Raw genomic sequence first — 25,634 nt, forward strand, 5'->3', positions numbered from 1 at the left:
TTTGATATAAAACTCATTTTGACTCTGTACTTACAATGTTTATTAATGCAGACTTGTTCTCGTCACTATATGGCTGGAATAGTGCCGATGTGACGTATAGCCCAACTCAACTCAACTCAACTCGTACTGCGAACACTGACAAACAGAAACCTGGAAATAGTGGAAATCTCAAAACGAGGCTCTGCCGCTAGAAAGGTTTGGCGGTTTGGTACGGACTTGATATTGTATCAATCACATTGTGCGTTCAGAACTACACTGAATAAGCGCACAAAACACACAACAGGTGTAACCAGTGAGCCAGATGCATTGTGAATCATTTTACGACCTCCTCAAACTGGGGCAGTCTGTGACGTCTTAGTTGAGGTCATGCTGCCTACACCTCGCCATAAAATATAGAAATACGATGTTATTAAAGTTTAAAATTAAAATTCATTTGTAAATGCCATTTTCTGATGAAACAAGGACTTGGAATTCAGTGTAACCATAGCTGTTTGTGATGTGTATTTTCACTATCACACGAGAAAATTCGGATCTGCTGAAAAGTAGGTCATTGTCTGAATAGGTTAATAAGACTCATGTTTCGGTTTGTTGTGACGATACATCGATGTATCATGGACCCTCGCGATATAAATATCCTGATATATTGCCTAAATGTGTTTTGTATCGATGCACTCGTATCGCGTAGTTGACGATGTAAACATCGATACTATCGATGAATCGTTACACCACTAATGAATACCCCACTCAGACACATTATACTGACTCCTAGCCGACCAGTCCTTATTGTACCCATTAATACCGAGCACCAGGCAGGGACCAACAAGTACCATATTTTAACGTCTTTTGGTATGACGCGTCCGGGGATCGAACCCGCGACCTTCCGCTCTCCGGGCGGACGCTCTAACCACATAGGCGGTGAGCTGGCCGTTGAAGCTTGGTCCCAACTTGAAGCACTGTACTTCTGAGATTGTGGTTGAAGCTTTTATTGGCATAACAGCAGAGACCATATAATATGGTCTCTGACAACATTAAATTACATATTGCCATGAACCCACTCGTGGGTTTTGTATTTGGTTAGAGTTACCTGCCCTTGCCATAAGAGAACCGTTGCGTGTATAGAGAATACTAAACGATGTCCCGTGTAATACCGTATATTTATGAAACGAAAGACATCGTTTAGTATTTTTATTTATTACTCATCCAACATTAGCAAATAATATCTCAGAATTCAACTTACAGAACGAGTGCATTACGCTGGCATAACAGAGGGTCACGTGTATGAATACATTTCATAAATGATTGTCAACATTAGCCTATTTAAAAATACACCAGGGGGTATGAAAAAGGGACCACATGACTTCAACCAACATAATATTGTTTTATACAAATGCTGTTAAACGCAACGGTAGCAAAGAACAGTTGAATATCGCGACTTCATTCGCGATGTGTTGTGAATGACAGCCGACATTTTGTTTTGATCACGTTACTTTGGTCATGTGACCCAGTGCAAATAGTTCCGGCAGCACGCGATGTTATTACACAATGTTGTGGATTTATTAAACAGTGATATATTCAACAGGCGAGTAATAAAGAAACCTTTTCGATGTTTGTTAATTCTTTCAGAATCGGTTCCGAAAACATCATACGTGAGTCCAATTGAGACAGTTGTCACGTGTATGTACGTGTTTGTACAATCGGGCAGCTGAATGGTGACGTCACGGCATGAACAGACGTACATCTGATTAACTATTTTCAACCGGAAGTAGTTTTGGTCACATCCGGTGCTTCTTCCGTTGTCGACGGTGATGAATCATCATCCCAGCCGACAGAAACATACCTGGAATAAGATTATTACTTATGTATTATAACCAATAAAATGTTTGAATCAAACTGTGCATACATGATGCAGCTGTCTGACGAGGGTGTGTAACCTCCAGTGACAGCATCAAGAATCTAGAGACAGAACCAAGTCTTTTTACCGAGCCAACGATTGAAGTGCCGATTCTTCCCACGCATATAATATCGTACCGTGTGAGATTACGAGATATACCAACGACCTACATGTAGGGTGAGTGAGTTTAGTTTCAGCAATATTCCAGCAATATCACGGCGGGGGACACAAGAAATGGGCTTCACACATTGTACCCATGTGGGGAATCGAACCCGGGTCTTCAGCGTTACCAGTGAACGCTTTAACCACTAGGCTACCCCACCGCCCATATATTACATATGTATTATGAGTTTTGTAGGAAGTAGCAGTAACCTATAGTCCGTCTGATATGTCCCGTCGTCCGTTGTATTCTGTTTGTATGTGAGTTCTAGTCAGTTACCCAGGTGAAATGTTCCTCACTTCACAAATACCACCTGTCGTCTGTCTGGTGTTGTACCCTGTCGTCTGTCTGGTCTGTCTGGTGTTGTACCCTGTCGTCTGTCTGGTCTGTCTGGTGTTGTACCCTGTCATCTGTCTGGTCTGTCTGGTGTTGTACACTGTCGTCTGTCTGGTGTTGTACCCTGTCGTCTACCCTGTCTGTCTGGTGTCTGTCGTCTGGTGTTGTACCCTGTTGTCTGTCGTGTTGTACCCTGTTGTCTGTCTGGTGTTGTACCCTGTCGTCTGTCTGTCGTGTGTTGTACCCTGGTGTTGTACCCTGTCGTCTGTCTCGTGTTGTACCCTGTCGTCTGTCTGGTGTTGTACCCTGTCGTCTGTCTCGTGTTGTACCCTGTCGTCTGTCTGGTGTTGTACCCTGTCGTCTGTCTCGTGTTGTACCCTGTCGTCTGTCTGGTGTTGTACCCTGTCGTCTGTCTCGTGTTGTACCCTGTCTGTCTGGTGTTGTACCCTGTCGTCTGTCTGGGTGTTGTCGTCTGTCTGGTGTTGTACCCTGTCGTCTGTCTGGTGTTGTACCCTGTCGTCTGTCTGTGTGGTGTGTCTGTCTGGTCTGTCTGTTGTACCTGTCGTCTGTCTGGTGTTGTACCCTGTCGTCTGTCTCGTGTTGTACCCTGTCGTCTGTCTGGTGTTGTACCCTGTCGTCTGTCTGGTGTTGTACCCTGTCGTCTGTCTGGTGTTGTACCCTGTCGTCTGTCTGGTGTTGTACCCTGTCGTCTGTCTGGTGTTGTACCCTGTCGTCTGTCTGGTGTTGTACCCTTTCGTCTGTCTGGTGTTGTACCCTGTCGTCTGTCTGGTGTTGTACCCTGTCGTCTGTCTGGTGTTGTACCCTGTCGTCTGTCTGGTGTTGTACCCTGTCGTCTGTCTGGTGTTGTACCCTGTCTCTGTACCCTGTCGTCTGTCTCGTGTTGTACCCTGTCGTCTGTCTCGTGTTGTACCCTGTCGTCTGTCTGGTGTTGTACCCTGTCGTCTGTCTCGTGTTGTACCCTGTCGTCTGTCTGGTGTTGTACCCTGTCGTCTGTCTGGTGTTGTACCCTGTCGTCTGTCTGGTGTTGTACCCTGTCGTCTGTCTGGTGTTGTACCCTGTTGTCTGTGGTGTTGTACCCTGTTCGTCTGTCTCGTGTTGTACCCTGTCGTCTGTCTCGTGTTGTACCCTGTCGTCTGTCTCGTGTTGTACCCTTTCGTCTGTCTCGTGTTGTACCCTGTCGTCTGTCTGGTGTTGTACCCTGTCGTCTGTCTCGTGTTGTACCCTGTCGTCTGTCTGGTGTTGTACCCTGTCGTCTGTCTCGTGTTGTACCCTGTCGTCTGTCTCGTGTTGTACCCTGTCGTCTGTCTCGTCTGTCTGTCTGGTGTTGTACCCTGTTGTCTGTCTGGTGTTGTACCCCTGTCGTCTGTCTCGTGTTGTACCCTGTTGTCTGTCTGGTGTTGTACCCTGTCGTCTGTCTGGTGTTGTACCCTGTCGTCTGTCTGGTGTTGTACCCTGTCGTCTGTCTCGTGTTGTACCCTGTCGTCTGTCTGGTGTTGTACCCTGTCGTCTGTCTCGTGTTGTACCCTGTCGTGTGTTGTACCCTGTCGTCTGTCTGGTGTTGTACCCTGTCGTCTGTCTCGTGTTGTACCCTGTCGTCGTCTGTACCCTGTCTGTCTGGTGTTGTACCCTGTCGTCTGTCTGGTGTTGTACCCTGTCGTCTGTCTGGTGTTGTACCCTGTCGTCTGTCTCGTGTTGTACCCTGTCGTCTGTCTCGTGGTGTACCCTTTCGTCTGTCCCGTGTTGTACCCTGTCGTCTGTCCCGTGTTGTCTGTCTGGTGTTATAACCTGTCGTCTGTCTGGTGTTGTACCGTGTCGTCTGTCTCGTGTTGTACCCTGTCGTCTGTCCCGTGTTGCATCCTGTTGTCCGTGAATCAGGTACCAGGAATGTTCATTACTTCAGCAACCAGTCACACCAGTTACTTCAGTGTCTTCACTGACTGTGTTCAATTCAAAACCACAACCTAACAAGTTTAGCTGAGTTGGCTGGTTGGTTTGTTGGTTAGCGCCGCGCTCCAGTGATCAACATCATGAACATAGATTAGGGTTGCGCAATATAGCCGGTTTACCGGTATTTACCGGTTCAGACATGAAAACGATACGTATTGCGATACGCTGATCGAAAACCGGTATTTTGACATGCATTCGGAAAACTTCGTAACACTCGGAAATCTTCGGATATTTCCGTTTTTTGAATTGTTCTTTTCCCTGTTTCATTAGTGCCAAATGTTACTTACATTTTCATTTTGTCATGATTAAAAGTTTTTATAAAATGTTAATCAATCATAGTGATTTTGTTGTGTTTTTGCTTTATAATCAAGCATTAACTCGATTATAAGTAGTTTTTGTTAAAAAAAATAATCTTTGCAATATATTGCAATATGAAAATTCTCTGCAATACCCACCCCTAAGATAGATCTACGCAATTGGGATACGATTACATGTGTCAACCAAGTCAGCGAGCCTGGCCTCCCGACCCCTTTGTCGCCTCTAACGACAAGCATGGGTACTGAAGACCATTCAAGTAATGCCATCCTGCTGATGTCATGGTCACCCGAGGGGCGGTGGGGTAGCCAGGTGGTTAAAGCGTTCGGTCTTCTTTCCGAAGGCCCGGGTTCGATTCAATGTGTGAAGTCCATTTCTGGTGTCCCCGACCGCGATATAGCTGGAATATTGCTAGAAGCGGTGTACATGTGCTTACTGTCAAGCTCAACCTGAAGTGTTGTTGCGTTTAGCTTTTAACAACATTCACCCAGTCTCTCCTTTATTATTACTATGAGTGAGCTGTGGGTTATTTACTTACTTAATATCACCCCTCCTGCTCCTATGTACAGGATGCCTTTCCACCCGATGGTGTCCTTCAGCTGGGATGTCAGCAGACCTCCGACAATTTGAATGACGATCTGTTATAGCAAGAAGAATTAAATAGCATGAAAGTATGTAATACTGCTGTCAAACAGAATGGTTGTAAATTGGGATGATGGAAGAACGATGAGCGCCGAAGTGGCACTATGGATCATGCGTTCGTTTAGAACAGATACTCCTTGTTTGATCAAACCTGACCAAGCCGAAGCCTTGTCTCGGAACACAGAATCACCACAATCTGTACAATTCCTTTTCCAAAATACAAATCCAAAGCCTTTAGAGCACATAGATGACTCACCTCATTATTATTCCAATTTGAATATGTACAAATATTACCAAGATATTAATGTGTACCATATTCACTGTCTGTACATGTAAATGCCAGACCTTCAACAGTTTCCAGCTTCTACAGAAAATGGATGCTTTAGTGCACATACTTGACACACATTAGAATCATTGCTATTTGAATATGTACAACTATTCCCAATATATTAATGTGTAGTATATTCATATTCACTGTTTGTACATGTATGTGCCAAGGGATGAATAAAAAGATTTTAAAAAATTACAAATCCAAGGTTCGATTCCCCACATGGGTACAATGTGTGAAGCCCATTTCTGGTGTCCTCCGCCGTGATTTTGCCCACTGTTTCGGCCGACATGCAGTGTAAGACAACACAGACGGGGCTGTCTCTTCGCCTGAGTTAGCATGAAGATCATTCACTTTATTAGCTGCAAAATTGCTTCAATTCCTATAAAACTCCATGGTTTGATTGACCACCTACGTGGCCTAGTGGACAGTGTCTGCCCGGTGAGCGGAAGGTGAGTGGTTCGAGCCTCAATATCAGAGAACGATAACATATGATACTTCCTCTTTCTCTTCATGACATTTGGCATTGAAGATAATATGATCACAGTCAGCAAATTAAGTGAGCAATATTCGAACAATATTACGGCGGGGACACCGGAAATGGGCTTCACACATTGTGCTATAAGACCGGCAGACACATATCCTGTCACATGTCACATGCTTGAAAAAGGAAATGGAACTTGACTTTGATCGAAAGAACGGTATTGAATTTACCGTGAGTGAGTTTAGTTTTATGCCGCATTCAGAAATATTCCAGCTATATGACATCGGTCTGTAAATAATCGAGTCTGGACCAGACAATCAAGTGATCAACAGCATGAACATTGATACGATGACATGTGTCAACCAAGTCAGTGCGCCTGACCATCCGATCCCGTTAGTCGCCTCTTACGACAAGCATTGGTTACTGAAGATCAGTTCTGACCCGGATCTTCACGGATGAATTTACCGTGAGGTGAAGTAGCGTTTCCTTTGTCCGCAGTATATGTCCAACTGATTGAACGTACTTACCATAGCCGACATTAACAGGCCGTAGTTTGAGCTGTAGTACTTGTGTCCAAATATGGAGACGTTGAGGGAAGGCATGATGCAGAAGAAGCCGGAGAACGTCCCATAGATCAGACACATCCAGATGATCAGCATCACCTTGCCGCCATACTCGCACAAGGTGAAGGTCGCCGATGCACTTCCCAGTATGATGCAGACTATGACGAGGGTTTCCTATTTGGGTGACACATGACGTCATTACAGGTGTTTTCAATTCTTCAGTATGCTTTTCATCGCAAAGCAATAGCACAGGAATACCAGCTCAAGAGAAACATTTAGTACACATCCCACTGATTAAAAGTTTGGGATGGCTGTTTCATAAAACCCAGAAGCCAAATCAGAAGAAGAGCAAGCTAAGAGCCAGTTCAATTGGTTCCTGTTTTAAACTATGTCAAAACGTATTCCACGCAGGACCATGTAGGTATATCTTGTTTCTTCATCTCCACCTTTATCGAGCATCTTCATCTATTCACCTGTAACGGCAGCCATACGCTCCAGACATGAGGACTCGGACGCTCTAGACATGAGGACTCGGACGCTCTAGACATGAGGACTCGGACGCTAGAACATTAGGACCCTGACGCTCTAGACATTCGGACACGGACTCTCTAGACATTCGGACACGGACTCTCTAGACATTAGGACTCGGACCCTCTAGACATTAGGACTCTAGACATTAGGACACGGACGCTCTAGACATTCGGACACGGACGCTCTAGACATTAGGACTCGGACCCTCTAGACATGAGGACTCGGACGCTCTAGACATTAGGACTCGGACGCTCTAGACATGAGGACTCGGACGCACTAGACATTAGGACCCTGACGCTCTAGACATTCGGACACGGACTCTCTAGACATTCGGACACGGACTCTCTAGACATTAGGACTCGGACCCTCTAGACATTAGGACTCGGACCCTCTAGACATTAGGACACGGACGCTCTAGACATTCGGACACGGACGCTCTAGACATTAGGACTCGGACCCTCCAGACATTAGGACTCGGACCCTCTAGACATTAGGACTCGGACCCTCTAGACATTAGGACTCGGACCCTCTAGACATTCGGACCTTGACGCTCTAGACATTCGGACACGGACGCTCTAGACATTCGGACACGGACTCTCTAGACATTAGGACTCGGACCCTCTAGACATTAGGACACGGACGCTCTAGACATTAGGACTCGGACCCTCTAGACATTCGGACACGGACGACGCTCTAGACATCGGACTCGGACGCTCTAGACATTCGGACACGGACGCTCTAGACATTCGGGTCCGGACTCTCTAGACATTAGGACCCTGACACCCTAGACATTAGGACTCGGACGCTCTAGACATTCGGACACGGACACTCTAGACATTCGGGTCCGGACTCTCTAGACATTAGAACCCTGACACCCTAGACATTAGGACTCGGACGCTCTAGACATTAGGACACGGACACTCTAGACATTCGGACTCGGACTCTCTAGACATTCGGACTCGGACACTCTAGACATTCCGACTCGGGCACTGAAGCAATTCGGACACGGACGCTCTAGACATTCGGACTCGGACTCTTTAGACATTCGGACTCGGACACTCTAGACATTCGGACTCGGACTCTGTAGACATTCGGACTCGGACTCTTTAGACAGTCGGACTCGGACGCTTTAGACATTCGGACTCTGACGCTCTAGACATTCGGACTCGGACTCTTTAGACATTCAGACTCGGACGACTCTAGACATTCGGACTCGGACTCTTTAGACATTCGGACTCGGACGCTCTAGACATTCGGACTCGGACTCTTTAGACATTCGGACTAGGACGCTCTAGACATTCGGACTCGGACTCTTTAGACATTCGGACTCGGACGCTCTAGACATTCGGACTCTGACACCCTAGACATTAGGACTCGGACTCTATATACATTCGGACTCTGACGACTCTTTAGACATTCGGACTCTGACGCTCTGGTCATTAGGACCCTGACACTCAAGAAATTCGGACTCTGACGCTCCAGACATTCGGACTCGGACTCTCTAGACATTCGGACTCGGACGCCCTAGACATTCGGACCTTGACGCTCTAGACATTCGGACCTTGACGCTCTAGACATTCGGACTCAGACGCTCTAGACATTCGGACCTTGACGCTCTAGACATTCGGACACGGACGCTCTAGACATTCGGACACGGACACTCTAGACATTCGGACTCGGACTCTCTAGACATTAGGACTCGGACAATCTGGACATTCGGACTCGGACCCTCTAGACATTCGGACCTTGACACTCTAGACATTCGGACTCGGACTCTCTAGACATTCGGACTCGGACAATCTGGACAATCGGACTCGGACACTCTAGACATTAGGACCCTGACACTCTAGACATTCGGACTCGGACTCTAGACATTCGGACTCGGACACTCTAGACATTCGGACTCGGACTCTCTAGACATTCGGACTCGGACTCTCTAGACATTCGGACTCGGACACTCTAGACATTCGGACTCGGACACTCTAGACATTCGGACTCGGACTCTAGACATTAGGACTCGGACTCTAGACATTCGGACTCTGACGACTTTAGACATTCGACTCGGACGCTCTGGTCATTAGGACCCTGACACTCAAGAAATTCGGACTCTGACGCTCCAGACATTCGGACTCGGACACTCTAGACATTCGGACTCGGACACTTTAGACATTCGGACTCGAACACTCTAGACATTCGGACTTGGACTCTAGACATTCGACTCGGACAATCTAGACATTCGGACTCGGACTCTCTAGACATCTCGACCCTTGAAGCCTAGACATTCGGACACGGACGCTCTTGACATTTGGACACGGACACTCTAGACATCATCTGACTCGGACTCTCTAGACATTCGGACTCGGACACTCTAGACATTCGACCTCGGACACTCTAGACATTCGACCCGGACGCCTAGACATTAGGACCCCGGACACTCTAGACACGGACTCGGACGGACACTCTAGACATTCGGACATGGACACTCTAGACATTCGGACTCGGACTCTCCTAGACATTCGGACTCTGGACAAGACATTCGGACTTGGACAATCTGGACATTCGACTCTGGACTCTAGACATTCGGACCCTGGAAGCCATTCGGACACGGACGCTCTAGACATTCTGGACACGGACACTCTAGACATTCGACTCGGACTCTCTAGACATTCGACACGGGGACGCTCTAGACATTCGACTCGGACACTCTAGACATTCGGACCTTGACGCTCTAGACACGACCTAGACATTCGACTCTCTAGACATTCGGACTCGGACAATCTGGACATTCGACGACCTGACTAGACATTCGGACCCGGACTCTCTAGACTTTCCGACTCTGTTTCATTGCCATACTTTCGTGGGCATTGAGAATTGTTTGAATAGCCACCAACTTGAACAAAATATTCTTCAGTCACCAGTCATCATTGCACAGACACAGATAATAACGAAAGAATCGCCATATAAAAATCAAAGATTATAAGATGGTATGAGCGTATATCATGAAAATGCAGTGCGGATTTAGTCATTTGCAATGATTACTGAAAAGGTTACACTTTAAGGACAGATTCTAGTACTATTTGGGTCTCATCTAGGATTCGAACCCACACTCCAAGACTGAGGCATCTAATTGAATCCTTAAAACCTCTTCACACTCTCTAAAACACCCGTACAGATACTTCTGCACATACCCTATATCCAAGCCTGTCACCCACGGCACCCCAGAACGGTCGACCCAGAGCATTTAAGACTGAACTGATTGACCCAGCCAGAGACAGGAAGTGGTCGTCCTTTATGAACGTCTGAGAAAATGTCTGAAACAGATATGGTTTTCGGATCAAAATGTTATTTCCAACATGTCACGAATATTTCAAACTGTCAGTATTGATAAGTGTTAGATGAACGATCCAAGAAGCTATATCAGGATATTGACGCCAACATACAAATACAACTGGAATCACTAAGAACGTGTACTCGTGGTAAAAACAAAAGTTGCAAAACAGAATGCATGTGCGAAAGTACTGACAGAAATAGAAATAAAATGGTTTGGGGCGTTTATTGGTTTATCACTTCATTAAAACAGATAGTTATAACAAATATTAAAATAACTGTTTTTATCAACTAGGTAAATCATCATCCAAAATACCATTTTACAGGTAAAAATAACAAAAACATTCTTATGATCAACAACTTTAGAAACATGTTATAACTTACGTCATAATCAACAATGAGTGGTAACAACTCCCTGCAGCAAGAAGATGCATTTGCACGTGCGTTGCCATAGCGATTTTGTAATTGACAATCAAAGCTATGAATGAACTCCTATAACAGTAAACGTTCAACAAGAGTACAGGAATGATAAATGTACTGAGAAAATCCCTAAATGAATTATTTCATATCTATAAATATGGATAGAAGAAATAAAGGATGAATGGTATATAGCGGTTTTCATAAAATATATAATGTACGCGAACCTACGGAGTACATCTCAATTGCATACTATAGCTTGTATCAGAAACGTACATTTTGACTCTGATGAAATTTCAAAGGGTGACAAATGACACGATTTGCTCTTCTGTAAACTCATCTATTTCGGATGGTATTACAAAAAGTGTTATAAACAGAAGTTGGGAAAAAGGATAGTAATAGAATATTTAGCAGTCAAACTTTAGTTGTGTTCAAAACTACGAAATAAACGCCTAGACCATTTTATTTCTATTTCCGTGAGTACTATAGTGGGGACACTGAACTGTAACGTGACCAGTTGTTAAATACTACTGTATATGTACTCTTGGTGGCTTTCAAGTTCTATTTCTAAATTTACATTTGTGTACTTGTGCAGGAAAGAAAGTACAAATTATACGTTCCATTTTAAGAGTTATATTTTACAAAGATACTTTAACACTGTGATTTCTAGTACCATTCGAGTAATGGTGGTGGTATTAAAGTACCGCTTTCGAGTACTGGTGGTATCATTGCTGTATTGGTGTAGTATAGAAATACTAGTGGTGTAAGTATTGACAGTATTGAGGTACCCCAGTACCATTCGAGTAATGGTGGTGGTATGAAAGTACCGCTTTCGAGTACTGGTCGTATCATTGGTGTAGTATAGAAATACTAGTGGTGTAGGTATTGACAGTATTGAGGTACCCCAGTACCATTCGAGTAATGGTTGTGGTATGAAAGTACCGCTTTCTAGTACTGGTCGTATCATTGGTGTAGTATAGAAATACTAGTGATGTAGGTATTGGTAGTATTGAGGTACCAATACCAGTCAAGTACTGATGGCGGTATTAAGTATCACGCGCGTTTTTAACTACCATTCATATAACGAACTGACCTGTTTTGCCCAGACTTTTGCTGTGTATATTAGTCGAAATGCATATACGTAACTACGGTTATATCGAACCAAACTTAGTGCCTCTATTAAGTACAATTTGAAGTTTAACTCTATTACCAAAAGCTCTTATTACCATATTACTTAAAATATGGTCCCCGTGAAGATCCAGGTTAAAATTGGTCTTCAGCATGCTTGTCGTAAAAGGCGACTAACGGGATAGGGTGGTCAGGCTCGCTGACTGGGTTGACACATGTCATCGGTTCCTAATTGCATAGATCAATGCTCGGGATGTTGATCACTGGAAGGTCTGATCCAGACTCGATTATTTATAGACACAAACAGTTACAGTCGTAATACGAACCCATCCCATATCTTATAAAGTGAGTGAGTGAGTATGGTTTTACGCCGCTTTTAGTACTGTACCAGCAATGTCACGGCGGGGGACACCAGAAATGGGCTTCACACATTGTACCCTCATACCTTATAAAAGTTGGTTACAAAGAAGATGCCAAGGACGACGCAGAGGAAGATTATCCACATGAGGTAAAATATCTTGGTTCGAAGAACTTCCCAGGGTGCAAAGTCGGTCTTCCTTTCATCACTGCTGATGGAAAATATATGTTGCAGATAATATTGGCGGAATAAATCACTGTGGTTTTACGCCGCATATAACAATATTCCAGAAAAATCATAGGAGGTGATGTCACAAATGGCTTCACACATTGCACCCGTGTGGGGATTCGAACCCGGGTCTTCGTCGTTAAAAGTAAACGCTTTAACCACTAGGCTACCCTACTGCCGACCCTGAATGTCATGATGGATGAGGTACACATGTACAAGTTCATGTTGCAGAGGTGGACATTTCAATGTAACCTTGACACTTACTAATAAACATAGTTAAAGGCACTATATCACGCCTCACTTCTCTAAAAATAAACAATGCATTTCTCTCACTATCATCCCTCAGGGAAGCTACCATATAAATTATTCCAAACAGAAATTAGGTATTTAGATTACAAAATTACATTAAAGAGTTCGAATGAATTAATGCAACGTTGCATTCAATCGACAGTTTTCCATGTACGGAGCAATTGTTTACATTCCATATTTGGCAAGTGTTCTCTGTATGGAAGCTGTTCGCCTCGAAGGTTCAATTATCAATTTCAAGCAAGTCGTAAGGGATAATAAGTCTTTTAGTCTAAGTGAGTGCATATGCCCAAATATGTATAATATAGGCCAATATATTGTCGAAAATGTGTGACAGTGTGCCTTTAAAGAGGATACAAAAACACTACCGAAGCAAGTATACATCCCTGTCTTCTGATGGATGAAACAAAAAAGACAAATTAATGGTTATTCGATTGTGACGTAGATGAGGTATCATGTAATCATTTAGGTCAAATCCAGTTTTCAGGCGCACAGTTTCTATTGCTAGACAGTTTACATGAAAACACAAATTTCTTTTGACTGCATCGAACACATATACAACAAAATGTAGCTTCCTTTACACGAAATGATAATATTGTACGATATGATTCTATAGCTGCAAAGAATGCAGAAATGCCAAGAAATGGAATCTGAAAGTACAGTAGAAACATTATAATATGGTTGTCAAGTTGGTGTCCTCAACTTTCAAAACATAACTAGCCAGTCGCTGACTCATTAAGCAACTTCTGGTTTAACGGCAGACATCAAGTTGGGCATTCAGCCCAGTTTTGGAGTATTTGCAATCTGTTCTCAAACGGCAAAAATAAAATGGCGATCAAATGTTTAGAAAACCTACTTAATAAAAGCGACAAAACATAATGATACTCCACATAATAGCATTGTGTATTAGAAAACCATGTGTTTGTTATTGTTGTTTAAAGTGTCATGTCTTTCCGTACACTGAAATAATAAATGCCACCATCCTAGTCAAGAGGACCATCTCCAGGACAAACCCAAAATGACAAAGCATGAAGCCGCCCCCATTAGAATTACCCTTACTTATATTGGCAAGACCTCCCACCAAATCAGCAGACTTCTCAAGCACCACCAGGTATCGGCACCATCTTCTCTGGCTCTCCAACCACCAGGACCATTCTCCAGGCCAATGGCCGTAATCCACCCTCCACTAAGCTGTGAATGTGGTGATTCTTATATAGGTGAAACCTCCCGTCCCGTTGACGCCCGCATAAAAGAACATCAAACCTCTACAGCTAAGGCAGACAGCAAATCAGCCATGTCAGATCACCAGCAAAAGTTCCCTACCCATCAAATGAAGTTTGACGAATTCAAAGTCCTATCAACCAATAATCAGGACTTCACAAAAAGAAAACTGTTGGAAGCCATCGAAATCCGCTGCCACAAACCTTTGATCAACCGTGACCAAGGATACTACATCTCATCAGCCTATGAAGAACTAATCAAACTATAGACCATCAATAGCACCCTGTCTATTTGTTGTTACTACCTATTCCCCCTGTTTATTGGCTTCATCACTAGTGCTATTTGTTGTTTTTAGTTCCCTACTTGCCTCTTCCAATTATGTACCACTTGTTATTTCTATTACATGCTGTTGTTAATGTTAATCTGCTGCTTGTCACAACATACCATGTATATATGCTCCTCACCATTTGGTTGTACTCACTTTTAGCTTGATAACGATGTAAGAATCTACATCGAAACGTCGCTCAACGCAAATAAACCAGTTGTCATCCATAAAGTTGTATGTTTCATTCACTGAAATAATACTGAAGACCTTTCACCGACAATCAGCCAGTCAAAACTTACTTTGAGCTTGGTTTGACTTCTAACGCTTCACTTTCTCCATTATTCTCCTTGTTTTCTGAGCCTTGCAGAACCTGGTTCATCTGGATGTCTTCTATGAGAGGAGAGTTCTGGTGAATGTCTTCTGTGAGAGTGGAGTTCTGGTGAACGTCTTCTGCGAGAGCAGAGCTCTGGTGAACGTCTTCTGTGAGAGTGGAGTTCTGGTGAACGTCTTCTGTGAGAGCAGAGCTCTGGTGAACGTCTTCTGTGAGAGCAGAGCTCTGGTTAATGTCTTCTGTGAGAGCAGAGCTCTGGTTAATGTCTTCTGTGAGAGCAGAGCTCTGGTTAATGTCTTCTGTGAGAGCAGAGTTCTGGTAGATAGATCAAAACGTCACTGATGGCGAACTTGCAATGGGACAATAACTTTACACTCCTGAGTGGCACGGCCATCAATGATATCAGTTAGAGATAACAACACACAATTTTAAAATAATTCAAATATTCAAACTGTATCACATAATTCTATTTCTATAAAAACAACAAGAATTAAATGAAGATTGATATAATAAAATGATCCTCTAAAGAAGAGTACTACGAATGTATAATTGTTGTGTAAGATTGAAATCTACATGAACGTGTTGTATTCCAGGGGGCTGGACCTTTCAACCTATTTCGGTACCATTATTTACGGGGGGTCTTGGAGACTTGGTTGACGTCATGTCGGTACCCAGATGGTTGGGACTTTTTGGACTTGTGAGGGCCAGACTCGATTATTTTCGGGACATTGTCAAACAGTTGTAATATTGTAAACAAACAAGATCTTAGATACAATACTGACCTCCGGTGCTCCTGGTTTTGGCTTGCTGATGAGAAGTACGGCAAAGAGCTGTATACCAGCATCAACACCACCCAGTAGAAGGAAGCAGTAAGGAACCTTATCGAGTAGTACACTCTGGCTAAAATATCTGCAATGTACGGAATAGTCGCTAAGCCATGCTGGTTACTGGTTGAGCAAATTTTCACATTAATTTGAAGTTTCTCCCAAAGACTCTACATTTCATAATGTTTCTCACTTCATCGATTATTTTGTCGTAATTTCAGTTAATTATTCCTTAGTTTAAGATTATTTTAAAAACTCGAAAAGTATGCGAAATATACGCAACGAGAAAAGAAATCGAAATTTCGAGGACATTACTTCCTCGTGCTTGAACTATAATAGTTCAGGGCAAAACTATACTTTATTACACCATACATGGAGGTAGCTGTATAGGTTTTAGACAGTTGGTCGTAGTTGATAGAGCTACGTACAAGTCGCCACGATGTGAGGTTTCCGGCAGGAGGTTGTTGGGGTTGATGAAGTGTGTGATAACCTCATTGAACACAAAGGTTCCTCCGCCAATTCCCGCAATGATCAGACCGGTTACCAGACCCTTCCTTTTAGGGAACCACTGCACCGGAACAACAGTGTGAACAGGTTTGTGAGTATCAACAGGAACAGGCTTGTGATCATGGGTATCACCATGGAAACAATTGTGAGTATCAATATGATCAGACCGGCCACCAAACCCTTCCGTGTAGGGAACCACTGCACCGGGACATCAACAGGCTTTTTAGTATCTACAGGGGCAGGCTTGAGGTCATGAGTATAAACATGGAAACAATTGTGAGTATCAATATGATCAGACCGGCCACCAGACCCTTCCGTGTAGGGAACCACTGCACCGGGACATCAACAGGCTTTTTAGTATCAACAGGGGCAGGCTTGTGATCATGGGTATCAACAGGGGCAGGCTTGTGATCATGGGTATCAACAGGGGCAGGCTTGGGATCATGTGTATCAACAGGGGCAGGCTTGTGATCATGGGTATCAACAGGGGCAGGCTTGAGGTCATGGGTATCAACAGGGGGGCAGGCTTGTATCAACAGGGCAGGCTTTGTATCAACAGGGGCAGGCTTGTGATCATGGGTATCAACAGGGGCAGGCTTGAGGATCATGGGTATCAACAGGGGCAGGCTTGTGATCATGTGTATCAACAGGGGCAGGCTTGTGATCATGGGTATCAACAGGGGCAGGCTTGAGGTCATGGGTATCAACAGGGGCAGGCTTGTGATCATGGGTATCAACAGAAACACACTGAAGTATCAATATGAAGCAGGTGGTGTCATAGCGTAAATACATAACTATGTCAAAGAAGGTACGAAGCTGGTTATAACAAGCTGTAGTGACTGTATTTTTCTTATATTGGATTCAACATTCTTTTGCCCGAAAAGAGATGTTCTACTCGTGTTTGTGTACATATATCCTTAAAATTCACAAGTAGTGAGTGATCATCGGAATTTAAAGGGTATTGAATACCCTGACAGTGCTTTGTTACAACTGAAATCTCGTTATAGCGGGACTGATATCATCCCCGTTCCCCGTTCACCTGTTTGATGAGAGCTTTGAAGTCGGTGTAGATGACGTAGGGCACGGGCATTTGATGTTTGTGGTTGATGAATTATAAGATGTTTTCTATTTTCTCGAGGCATATCGGTTCTGATCGCCGTCTCTCCCACGCCTCGGCAATCCTCCCGGTGCAATACTAATAAATCAGCGCTAGAATACCCATGCAGGCATTTAGAAGTTGGTGTGATGAACAACGAGGAGAGTTCTATGGATATACAACTTCTTTAATATAATATAAGCGACGTTTCGATGTAGTAGCTAACATCGTTATCGCTTATATTATATTAAAGAAGTTGTATATTTACATCGAAACGTCGCTTATATTATATTAAAGAAGTTGTATATCCATAGAACTCTCCTCGTTGTTCACCTTTCATCAGTGTTGTAACGTCAGTCAAGGAAGACATTGGAATTACTACACTGACTTCACTATTTTATAACGGTACTGGTATCCTTAGTGACAGTCCACCTACCTCAAGGCCACACTTGACGGCTGCTGGGTAGGCCATTCCTTTACCTGCGCCGTGAATAACGCCATACGTCAGGATCGTCAGTCCCAGAGAGTGACGTACCGTCCAGTAGGTCAAGGCCATGCCGAGGCTGGACAACATTGTAATCATACAGTTAGACGCATTGATGACATCTATGTGAGGTTTGGGGTAATGCATTTTAACAAGTAGGAGGTATCCCCAAGGTCAACAACTGCGTCCAGTAGGTCAGGGCCATGCCTAGACTGGACAACATTGTAGTCATACAGTTAGACGCATTGATAACATCTATATGAGGTTTGGGGTAATGCATTTTAACAAGTAGGAGGTATCCCCAAGGTCAACAAGTGCGTCCAGTAGGTCAAGGCCATGCCTAGACTGGACAACATTGTAGTCATACAGTTAGACGCATTGATAACATCTATATGAGGTTTGGGGTAATGCATTTTAACAAGTAGGAGGTATCCCCAAGGTCAACAACTGCGTTCTCCTTAATTATTACAAGACGCACACCGTTTTGGAGTATATACAGTTGAATCTGTCAAGTCCGGACTCTTTTAAACCGTTTTTATCCATAATCCGGATTTCTCTCTGAGAAGTCGGACGGATTACGGACTAAAATAACAATCCCAACAATCAACTTGCTGTGAGAACAATGCCTTGTAATCCGGACGTTGCTGACTAAAATAGTCCTTCAATAAACATCTCCGTTCTCTGTTCTCAATGGTTAATTCATTCTATAAAGACACGTTATTTAATGTGTCAACGGTAACGGACAAACGTTGACTAATCCGGACTGGTTTATAATCCGGACAAAAGAGTCTCCACAAGGCCAGTCCGTAATCGACAGATTCCACTGTACTGACTTAGACACGATGGATGCCTTCACCTTTCCGCCGCCTCCGTGGTGTAGTGGTTAGAGCGTCCGCCCGGAGAGCGGAAGGTCGTGGGTTCGATCCCCGACCGCCTCATACCAAAACAAGATAAAAAATGGTACTTTTTGGTCCCTGCCTGGCGCTCGGCATTAAGGGGTACAACAAGGACTGGTCGAGTCAGTATAATGTGTCTGAGTGGGGTATTCATGCTTCACTGCGGCATGGTATCTCAGTGGGCTAGCACTATAAAACCAGCTTCAGTCTGGGCTAGTGAAAGCAGCCGCACATACACATACACACGCATGCACGTCGTCATATGAGCGAAATATTCTCAAGCACGACGTTAAACCCAATTTCACCTCACCTCACCTTCACCTTTCCAATAGTTGTGCTTCCCTATATGTTGAGGTATATTTCTGCTTCTCACCAAGATTTTAAACAGTGTCATGCACATCGTGATATTTGCAACCGTGACGTAGATAATCTAGCAACTGAGTTGGCAAGTTCTAGCCGAGATTGGGCAGTGGGTGGCCTCGTGGTTAAAGCGTTCGCTCTTCACGCCGAAGACACGGGGTCTATTCCCCACATGGGTACAATGTATGAAGCCCATTTCTGGTATTTCCCGCCCTAATATCGCTGGAATATTGCTAATGGCGGCGTAAAACTAAACTCACTCACTCTAGCAGAGACAGTTCATGTTACCTGAAAATCCACGAGCCAATCAGGGCACAGTATTTTGGATGGATCCGTTGTTCCAGCAACCCCAGGACAGGCATGGAGCCTGCCATAGATATGGACTGAGCAATTGATATCCATATTGTCTGGGTGTACCGCACTGTGGAGTTCTCGTCCCCCCCTCGTAGATATGACGTCACGTATGGGTTCATATTTCCTGGGAGTAAACTCATTTTGTAAACAAGGGCTCTATTATAACTTTTCATGTATTTCTCAACAGTAAAATAATCATGAACTTTATGAATGACAGTGCAGTCAAAGAGGATTATATGAATACACAATGCCATTTAGAAAGTGGTCAAATGTAACATATATGTTATATCTGGGTTTACACTTTCTTAGTGTGGGTTCGAATCCCGGATGGGACCCAATTGAGTGAGTGAGTTTAGTTTTACGCCACACTCAGCAATATTCCAGCCAGGTGTTTAACTGGGTCACCAACATGGCGGATTTGGGACTGTGTTCTCCAAGGTCATTGTGAGGTCATGCTTCTAGGCTATGCCTAATGAGGTCACACAAGTGGTGATGACGTCATAAAATCAAAATGGCGGATATTCGTCTATTCCAGCCTGTTTACAACACATCAAGGAAAGTTAAACCGAATAGCACAAGAGAATATTTCGCCTAAACTGAGGGGCAAAAGAAACGTCCCCAAAGTAAAATTGTGAGGGGCAAAAAAACATTTCTTCTGTTTTCGTTATGACGGAAATTTATTTAGGAACACATCTCCCGAACGCATCCCCACGTCTCACAGAAAGGAAATCCACGTGGAGTTTTTGTAAGCATGAAAATTGCTTTTATTCACGTTTTTGCATGCTTCTGTGGAAACATACCCGTATGAAAGTACAGTATAAAAATTATGCTCGACTGTTCGAATTCATCACTTCAATACGTTGGACACAAAGAACATGCCTCGACTCACGGCAGAACAGAGAACGAGCTATTGGGATGTTGCAGCTGGGTGCTTCTCACAGTCACGTTGCAAGAATCATGGGTTGCAGCAAGAAAACCATCACCAGACTGATGACACGCTTCAGAACAACAGGTCGGACTGCAGACAGGCCTAGGACAGGGGAGACCACCCGTAACCACCCCTCAGGAAGACCGCCATTTACGGGTGCTTCACTTGCGCAACAGATTCCTGACTGTGACGTCATCAGCAACAACCAGCCTTACCCATCCAGTCAGTAGAAGGACCATATCCAGACGACTCCGCCGATTCGGTATCAGAGCCTACAGACCATTCCGGGGCGTGACGTTAACGCGTGAACATCGACGTCGTCGATTGGCTTGGGCACGTAGAGTTCGGCAGTGGCAGCCGCGGAACTGGCGCCGGGTACTCTTCAGTGACGAGAGCCGCTTCCAGTTGAACAAAGCTGATGGTCGGGTACGAGTCTACAGACGTCGGAACGAACGCACAGCACGTTGTTGCGTTCAGGAAGTTGAGACGTTTGGCGGCGGTAGTGTGATGGTGTGGGGGAAAATTTGTGGCGAGAGGAAGACTGACTTGTTGGTGATAGAGGGAAACCTGAATGCCCGTCGATACATTGATGTTGTTTTACGACCTGTCGTGTTACCCTTCCTCCAGCAGAATCGAGGCGTGTTGTTTCAGCAGGATAACGCTACTCCCCACACTGCTGTTGTTACCCGGAACTTCCTGAACAACAACAACGTAAACGTCATTCCTTGGCCAGCAAGATCCCCCGATTTATCACCTATTGAGCACCTATGGGATCATCTCGGCCGTCAGGTTAAGCAACGTCAACATCCCCCCACAGACAAGAAACGCTTTGGCTCAAGCTCTACAGGAAGAATGGCGTCGCATCCCACATCACGTGATCAGACGTCTTGTGCACTCTGCACGACGTCGTGTGGCAGCATGTATCGCTGCAAGAGGTGGACACACTCGCTACTGAGGAGTTGGACACTCAAAGACACTCTGTCAGTACTGATGTGCATGTGTTGTCATGATCGAAAACCGGACATTTGAACCTCCTGTGAAAAACGTCACAAAAACTCTACTTACAGCAAATTGTTTCAATTGTTCTGTAATGACAGTCTGCATAATATGTTCAAAAATTATATCAAACATTTCAACATTGAATTGCACGTGTTTGTATCATTTTATGATACAAAAATGATCGGGGACGTTTCTTTTGCCCCTCAGTTTAATGTGCTTTGTTTGCTTCTTTAGGGCGCTGAACGTTTAGACGCTCAGGGGCGGATACAGCTTTTGAGAAAGGGGTGCACACTATTGAGAAAAGGAGGGTGCACACTTCATTTTCACCCGAGTTTTAATGGTCATTTAATAAACTTTCAGGACAAAGGAGGGTGCGCACCCCGCACCACCCCACCCCTTGGATCCGCCTATGACGCTCACAAGCAGAAGAGAGAGGGAGTATGGTATCACGCCACTTTTAGCAATATTCCAGCAATATCACGGCGACAATGACACCAGAAATGGGCTTCACACATTGTAGCCATGTTGGGAATCGAACCCAGGTCTTCGGCGTGACGAGCGAATGCTTTAACAACAAGACCACCCCTCATGATCAGAAGAAATTAGCGGGCATGGAGCAATACCCATTGGAATTTACGAACCTCATGGTTTAAACGTAAAGACTGAACAAAATAGATTGAAGCAAGTCAGTAATGTAGTTAATTTCTTACCGAAAACATAGACGGTGCTGAGGGTCAGATGGACGAGAAATCCACCCAGCACGGAGAGGATCCCTCTCACAGGCCATCTAGACATACTGATACAGGCACTGTCAGCCATCGTGTTCATTCAGTGTGTGTCATTGACTGGGATGCCTTATGACTCTCTTCTGTCACGCACGACTAAAGTCTGAAAATGTTAAAGGGGGGTGCAAGGTCACGAGCACCATGACTTTCAATATTATCCTCCGTTGACACAAACATACATTCAGTCTCAATATGTCTCATACACTATGGCCATCATAACACACACCCGTTATTTGGATGTAGTTTGATATTTAGGCTATCTGACTGAAACTAAAAAGATATAAATTTATTTGGCAATTTTTAATTTTCACTCAGCAATATTTCAGCTATATGGCGACGGTCAGTAAATAATCAAGTCTGTAAAAGACATTCCAGTAATCAACAGCATGAGCATCGATCTATGGGATACAATGACATGTGTCAACAAGGTCAGCGAGTCTGACCACCCGATCCCGTTAGTCGTCTTTTACGACAAGCATGGTTTGCTGAAGATCAATTCTATCAATTCACGGGTCGGTAATAACGAACTGATAAAAAAGGTTTATAAAACCTATATCGAATCACATGAAAAGTGTAACTTCTTTAAGAAGGATTTAGAAGTTGGAGCAGTAAGGAAGGATAATCTATGGATGAACAAATTCTTTATTACAGTGAGAGCGACGTTTCGGTGTAGGAACACCATTATCAAGCACTTCTATCACTTGCTTGCATCCATATATTGTTATCCTTCCTGATAAAACGTATAGTTAACACATTGGATACAATGATATAATCTACTGAATGTTACAGTTTGTAAGATCAGTTAATTTAGAACATATGGGAAGTCCATGGGAATTCCGGGATGAGTGTCACTAAGAGTTGAATGATAAATTAGAACAATTACCGCTAGAAACCACGCCTCCCAAGTGTCTTAACATGTGTACCACATTACACATCATGTAAATATGTATAGTAAGTGAGTGACTTTAGTATTAGAATAGAAATTGTACGCTTGAAAACTGGATTTGACCAAAATGAGTGCGTGAGTTTACGCCGCTTTTACCAATATTCCAACAATATCACGGCAGGGGACACCAGAAATGGGCTTCACCCATTGGCGTGACAAGCGAACGCTTTAACCACTAGTCTACCCCACCGCCCCCGTAGAACATATGAAAACGTTTTCAAAATACAAAATCTCAATGATTTTGTACCCGGAAATTTGGATCATCAGTTTCATACAACTTACAAAATTCTGAAAATAACCATCTTCATCCTCCTCAGCTGCAGCACTCAACCACGTCCTTCCATCAGCCATTCCGTTATGGAGTTATCTGCCCATTAAGGAAACATGTTGCGGATATTTACAATTTGATGTTTTAGGTTTTTAAGGAGAGAGGTGAGGGGAGGTGAGGTGAAATTGGGTTTTACGTCGTACTTGAGAATATTTCGCTCATATGACGACGTGCATGCGAGTGTATGTGTATGTGCGGCTGCTTGTACTAGCCCAGACTTAAGCTGGTTTTATAGTGCTAGCCCACTGAGATACCATGCCGCAGTGAAGCATGAATAACCCACTCAGACACATTATACTGACTCGACCAGTCCTTGTTGCACCCCTTAATGCCGAGCGCCAGGCAGGGACCAACAAGTACCATATTTTAACGTCTTTTGGTATGACGTGGTCGGGGATCGAACCCGCGACCTTCCGCTCTCTGAGCGGACGCTCTAACCACTACACCACGGACGGAATGTAATCTAAGAAGGCACATATTTCTTCCAACAGCCACTTGGTTTATGAAATTTACTTAATGTTAAACATTCCAAAGTGACTTAATTTCAAATGAGAAGATAGATTTATATTATCAAAATTACGCTGTTTATCACAATCAACTATTCTATTCTTAAAACTATATATAAACTGAGAAACACCCTGACTGTACGAAACAAAACAACACAGAACCTTAACACATATTTAAAAGTAGCCCACGTTACTCAACCAGCTAAATCTAATTTCCTCATGAGTAAATAAGACGATCCTCGGACATCATTAATAATTTACACCTATAACTTATACATCAGACATGATAATCGACATACATATTTAATCTACCGCAATCTGCGAAAACTCCATTACTAGAAACCTGCTTACCTACACCAAGAACATACTTGCCAAAATTAGTGTGAAATATTTCAACTGATTTCCACTCCTCGAACCCCCAGATTTCAGACCCATATAATAACACGGGTGTAACCTTACTATCAAACAACTTGAACACTAACTTTACCGGTATACTTGGATATTGTATATACAAATACTTCAGAGCAAAGGGGGCCTTACTATCTTTACTAACAAGGTATGAGTACACTTCGTCCAAGACAATCTAGTAGAAAATAGACAAGCACGTTGAACAACTTGATGATTGCAGAGAGATGTGTATAAATCTAGTCATGTGAAAAGTACCGTGGTACAACTCAACAACCAGCCTTTATATAGCTTTTCCGAGCTACAATTAACTTTTTGGGTCATTGAGTTATGTACTCGCTTGTGTTCATCTCAACTGGATATCCAAGGAACCAAGTTCCAGGATAAGCAGAACCAGATTCTACGCTAATTCAGTAGGTTCCAGGCCTGAACGTTGGTGCACCATTGAACTCGATGTCGACGATGTTGTTGTCGAAGCACAGGGCCAAAATAAGGTCTTCTGGCACGTAAACCAGTCTCTCTCAACCTGTTCCTGACGGTCTGTGCAGAAAGCCTCCTCAATCCGGGTATTTGTCGAGCGGTACTGGTCGCCGTAGCTGTTCGATGACGCAGGTGATGTACCCGGATGTAGCGATCCTGCGCCGCAGTGGTCGCTCGAGGTCGCCCACTACGAGGGGCATCTGCTACCGCATTCTGCCGGCGATATCTCTCCCAGAGCCGTGAAATGGTGCTTTGCTGAACATTCAAGCGTCGGGCAACTGCACGTTGAGACTGGCCAGCTTCAAGCAAACCAATGGCGATATGACGGTTGGCTTCACTTAGACGTGGCATTTTGCGTTCATCAACAATATTCCAAATACAGTGAATAATCGACAGACAGCGATCAACCTTTTATACCCATCATTGAGACTATCTGATCCCAAACTTTCATGTGCATTGCATGTGAATTGTGTATTCTGTGACACCACATGCCGAAATTGAAAATCATGCTGTTAAATACGGGTATTTTACGGATGGTGCGTTTTGATGTGATGTTTCAAAACATAAACACCACAGGACTCATAAACAGAGCAAAACCTTTTGTAAAATGAATCACGTTTTATTTCATTGCTACATGAAATTGCTATTTTCATGATGCGTTTCTTTTTTGGGAGAGTATATTTACATTATGACCCCATGAAATTTCACTAGCCAGTCGGGCCAGTGGTTGTGGAGATTTACTGGCCCGACTGGAGTTTTACTAGCCACGGGCTAGCGAGCCAGTGGCTATCCCACATACTACATCAATGCAGCCCACAAGCCCTACCGTGTCAACAATAGTGAGGATTGCAGCACGCAAAGACGGTCGTGGTCGCAT

General features: G+C 44.0%; 1 protein-coding gene across 2 annotated transcripts; it reads right to left on the reverse strand.

Annotated features, from left to right (window-relative positions):
• Positions 1-1,365: 1,365 nt before the first annotated feature.
• Positions 1,366-22,165, reverse strand: LOC124286187 (monocarboxylate transporter 9-like). 2 transcript variants are annotated; one of them, XM_046722533.1, is made up of 11 exons: positions 22,018-22,165; positions 19,315-19,504; positions 17,723-17,849; positions 16,112-16,251; positions 15,642-15,768; positions 14,828-15,024; positions 12,536-12,656; positions 10,407-10,529; positions 6,652-6,861; positions 5,209-5,308; positions 1,366-1,837 (listed from the first exon to the last, which is right to left on the reverse strand). In XM_046722533.1, the coding sequence occupies exons 1-11, from the start codon at positions 22,133-22,135 to the stop codon at positions 1,773-1,775; spliced, it is 1,518 nt and encodes a 505-aa protein (XP_046578489.1). In that variant the 5' UTR covers positions 22,136-22,165; the 3' UTR covers positions 1,366-1,772. The 2 variants fall into 2 exon arrangements, with proteins under 2 accessions (XP_046578489.1, XP_046578488.1); XM_046722532.1 differs by having other exon boundaries at positions 14,828-15,174.
• Positions 22,166-25,634: the final 3,469 nt, after the last annotated feature.

This window comes from Haliotis rubra, unplaced genomic scaffold (assembly GCF_003918875.1).
Source record: "Haliotis rubra isolate DU_JTF1 unplaced genomic scaffold, ASM391887v1 Scf378, whole genome shotgun sequence".
In the NCBI taxonomy this organism is placed as follows: Eukaryota; Metazoa; Mollusca; class Gastropoda; order Lepetellida; family Haliotidae; genus Haliotis; species Haliotis rubra.